The 4,994-nt window shown below is 35.2% G+C and overlaps 1 protein-coding gene across 1 annotated transcript; it reads left to right on the top strand.

Moving 5' to 3' along the window:
- Positions 1–2,210: 2,210 nt before the first annotated feature.
- LOC113736590 (norfluorocurarine oxidase-like) lies at positions 2,211–4,712 on the top strand. Its single transcript, XM_027263642.2, has 2 exons — positions 2,211–3,265; positions 3,895–4,712. Exons 1-2 carry the CDS (start codon positions 2,330–2,332, stop codon positions 4,504–4,506), a joined length of 1,548 nt encoding a protein of 515 aa, XP_027119443.2. The 5' UTR covers positions 2,211–2,329; the 3' UTR covers positions 4,507–4,712.
- The last annotated feature ends 282 nt before the right edge of the window (positions 4,713–4,994 follow it).

Here is a 4,994-nt window from a genome sequence, read left to right as displayed (position 1 = left end):
CACTAAAATATGGGCTTCGTATAAGTTTTTTAAGCATTATACAATATTTTGGCCATAAATTAGTATGTTTTTGTCATTAATCAAATTTACTATGTTATAAGTAAAAATCACTATTTATGTATAAAAACATACTTTTACTTCAAATGAACTTACTCCCTCAAAAGTATATTTGGGATATACTATTGTAATTTATCTCTTTAAAAAGTATGTTTCATATTACTTACAATTTACCTTTTGGACTGCAAAAGTTACTAATTTATTACGTTAATTTACTATTTTAGATGAGAAATTTACTTCCTTATTTTTACCCATAATCCTATTTAAGTGGATAGGTCTAACGGGTAATCAAATGGTTGCTAAGATTTTTAGAAGCTATTATATCATGTCTAAAACTGTTTTGGTTACCGTAACGATACTTATGGGACCATTTTCCCCAATGCTTAAGCTGAACATTTGAGTACTAAATTTATATATGTATACAAATATAATGAAGGCTTCAATCTCTTTGTGTTTCGCGTTGCCGTGGAATTACTACGTTTACCTCTGCTCCACTTTTCCTTCTTTCAAGTTATTATCCTCGACACGTGTGACATTTACATTTATTAATTGTTAAAACTTCAGTACCTTCTTTACACATATTTTTTTGTCTAAGGCATTTGCAGTATTTTTCCGTTGCTAACGGGTACATTTGCAACTGCATAAATGCCGGTGGCTCTGACCTGCAATTACCCTTCCCTGGCCCAACCTACTACATTGGAAAACGGAAGTCCGAACGTGTGCTTTTTTGCTTGTAGCCGCAGACTAAAATTTAATGTTTGTTCTTCACGTACTCTTCCATAATTTAATGTCTCCGTTTACACTCCATCCAACTCAAACACGTGTCATGCTCTGAGTGGCTGCCAACGGTAGAAATGGTGAAAGGCTTCCTACCATAAAGGTTTGCATCTTACAAGTCCCGGTCCGACGTGACAGAACCTTACAAGTCAAAGAAATCAAGCAAACGAAAGCGGAAAAAATATTAATAAAGATTAATAAGACGCCCATATGTTACACGAATCAAACTTACCTGATTTAATATAGGTAAGAGTAAAATAAAGGAAACAATTTGCCCACAAGCCTCAATTGAAGAAAAATCTTTCCTCTTCATTCTGCTCTACGTACAGGGTTATCAATTATGGCATAGCTTTTAGTATAATTGTATTTGACTGCCAGTGGACAGAGTTGTCGAACAACTATGACCAAAGAAAGAGCTAGGCAATAGGCAATAGCTATTGTCATTTCATAGTTATGAAAAAGAAAAATAGCATTCTATCTTTTATATCACAATTAGAACTGAGCACTCATTCTCATACAACAAAAAACATCCTCATGAATGCGAGCACTCATTCTTTTTAGTTAGAAAACATTTTTAATCTTAAACTCACTTTCAATCTGTTTTTGTAAAACCTGACTCGGTAACGAGAAGATTCTGACAGCCTCCAGTCCATGTACGGTACACCCAAATTATAACAAAAAAAATTCTGATAGTCCTGGCCATCTAGATGAATTGGACTTGCAATTCTTAATTCGATGTTCAACTGTCTGGAGTTGCTTACTTTTCTTCTTTCTTTCTCGTGATCCATGTTTCTTTGCCGAACACCCAAAAAAAAAAAAAAAACGTTGTAATAAGTTTCAATTGAATTCCCAGATTGTGATTTCACCCATAACTCAAATAATAATAGCCAAAAAGTTATGCAGCAATTTAAGCCAAATCAATTTAAGTCACGAGGAGCAAGATAAAATGGTATGAAAAAGACTATCAAACTCTTAAATAAACCACATGATCTACCCAAAAATTTTCCTTTCTACGAAACCTTTCTCATATACAAAGAATTAAGCTCCTCTCCATTAACTGTAAAGGATTTTAATGTATATACAAAAATAAAAATTAAATTGATTAAATTTTACCATTAGATCAAACTTTAAAACTTTTATCGTTATTTTGACCTATTTTGTGTTGTCCAAATATTTTGTTCAAATTTAATAACAAAAATGTTCATAGGTAAGTTTGATTTTTAATTGCGTTGATCTACTTGTGAAAATAAAACTATTCGCATAAACATATTGCTTTGTAAAAATTTATTTGTATAGATATAAATATATAGAAGATTCAAATATCACTGCTCAAAAAATGAACCACCCGAGGACCGTCAATGGTCGTACTCGTACAACGGTGCCCTAAATGATGTATTGACTTAATCATCCCCTCTGGTCCTGATTTATTGGATTTTCTATGGTAAAAGAGCTTGAAAAACTAGTATAAAAGCAGAACACCATCACAGCCAAATGCATGCTCATATACCACATGGCTTTGATCAATCTTGATCTTTCATTTTTCTCAATTTTTTCCTTGCTCGTATTCCTTCTATCCCTTCTCAAATGGTTCTATGCTGCTTCTAAACCCCAGAAAAAGTTACCACCATCTCCACCAAAGCTCCCAATTATTGGCAATCTTCACCAGCTTGGCCAGTTTCCACATCGCTCCCTCCAATCACTGTCAAGAAAATATGGTCCACTCATGCTGCTTGAACTGGGAAGCAAGCCAATGCTGGTTGTCTCTTCCTCTAATGCAGCTTGCCAGATCTTGAAAACCCATGATTTATCCTTTGCAAGCAGGCCTAAATCGGGCATCCCAGATAAACTCTTTTACGGAAGCAAGGACATAGCTTTTGCACCATATGGTGAGTATTGGAGACAACTAAAAAGCATTTCTATGCTTCATCTTTTGAGTAACAAAAGGATTCAGTCTTTTCAACATGTCAGAGAAGAAGAGACGTCACTCATGATCGAGAAGATCAGCCGAATGTGTTCTTCCTCAGCTGTAAATTTAAGTGACATGTTTTTAATTCTCACAAATGATATAATCTGTAGGGTTGCCTTGGGGAGGAAGTATAGCGAGGAAGAAAATGGGAGGAAAAGTATGGAGAATTTGAAGGTGTTTGGTGAGTTACTGGGTATTTTTGATGTAGGAAACTATATTCCTTCGCTTGCATGGGTTAATCGCTTCAATGGTTTGGATTCTAAAGTGAAGAAAACAGTTAAACAGATTGACGGATTTCTTGAGGGTGTGATAGAAGAGCACATGAATAAGAGGAAAGGAAAGGCTGAAAGTCACTCTACTGCTGAGGCAAGATGCCAAGACTTTGTAGATATCTTGATTGAGATTAATGAGGAAAAGACTATGGGCTTTGCTCTTGAACGAGATGCGATGAAAGCTATCATCCTGGTAAATTTCTCTCTCCATCTCTTTGTATTGGTAGTAAATCTTTGGGATTGAGGCAAGTATGGTAGATTTTGGTATAGTTGCATACGGTCGTTTTATTCTTACTTTTTAAATTTGGTATACACTTATATCTCACTAAATTGGCATACGCAAGTGATATTTATATAAGTTATATTAGTATAAATCAAATTACGTAAGAAATCAATAGTTGTACAACATATAAATCACAATCGAACTTGTGTCAAATTCTAAATCTTTTACCTGTTTTAACCACTCAAACATATGAATATTCAGGTTTGTTGAGTTAAGCCTTATGAAGCCTGGATTGATGTGTGAATGGAGTAATAATTGGGTTTTGTCAATCGAGATTTGGCAAACCTAAACTCAGCCCATTTAAATATTCATATATACGTTAGAACTATAAAAGCTCACAAACCTTAGGCTGTTTATTGGACTATGAGCCAGCCCAAGCTAGCTTATTTTATTGATTTTAAAATCATTTCATTGATAAAGTTTGATTACGACATGGTTTTGAATAAAGTTGGATTGGTACACAATAGAAATAAAGGTTATTGCCATTATATAATCCAAACATGTTCTAATGCAACACTTTCTTTGATTCCATTATTTAGGATGTCTTTGGTGCTGGATCTGATACAACACATTCAGTTATGGATTGGGGAATGTCAGAACTTCTAAAGAACCCCAAAGTCTTGCATAAATTGCAGGCTGAGGTAAGAGATGTGACTCAAGGAAAGCCAGAAATAACTAGAGCTGATATGGAGAAAATGCAATACTTAAAAGCAGTGATTAAAGAAACTATGAGACTTCATACTCCAGTTCCATTACTGGGTCCTAAAGAATCGAATCAAGACGTCAAAGTAATGGGGTATGATGTACCAAAGAGCACACAGGTACTTGTGAATGCTTGGGCAATTGCAAGAGATCCATTGTTGTGGGAGAACCCTGAAGAATTTCGACCTGAGAGGTTTTTGGGTTCGAGTGTAGATTTTCATGGTTTGAACTTTGAGTTAATTCCGTTTGGTGCCGGACGAAGAGTTTGCCCGGGTATCAACTTCGCCATGTCAGTAACTGAACTTGCATTGGCAAAACTGGTCAACAAATTTAACTTTACATCACCCGATGGAATCAATCCAAACGAGTTGGACATGACCGAATCATTTGGTATCACAGTCCACAGAAAATTTCCTCTGCATGCCATTGCCACACCATATTCTTGCTAATGTCTTTGTTTATGATGTTTCAGCTTTACTTGTTTTGTTTCATTACTAGTGACTATAGTGATGGGTTATTGTATACTATGCCCTAAGGATACCGAATAAGGGGTGCGTTTGGCATTATCTTATTTGCACGATGTAACTATAGTTAATAATGCTAGTTAAGTTATACACAATTCACACTGACAATGTTGAAATTTCGTTGTGGCTTAGTCCCTCTTTTTGGTGTGCTTATCTTGGGCTTTTTTTTTTGAATGCCGGCCCAAATTTTATTAGAAACAAACCAAATACGAGGGGGACATCAACCTTACCTCATATAGTACATGATAAAATGACTAATTAAGAACATTGACAAGCAATTTTATATCTACGAAAAGACCGAAAAACTAACTTGTCCAATCTATACTCTCCCCTCGCCATCATCAATAAGTCAGCTACTCGTTCAGACAAACAAATCTCGGTTTCTAAAATAGAACAACCTTCATTCAACAACA

Source organism: Coffea arabica, chromosome 3e (assembly GCF_036785885.1).
Source record: "Coffea arabica cultivar ET-39 chromosome 3e, Coffea Arabica ET-39 HiFi, whole genome shotgun sequence".
Taxonomy (NCBI): domain Eukaryota; kingdom Viridiplantae; phylum Streptophyta; class Magnoliopsida; order Gentianales; family Rubiaceae; genus Coffea; species Coffea arabica.
Note: the sequence above shows the minus strand (reverse complement) of the source record. Positions and strands in the feature narration are given on the sequence as shown.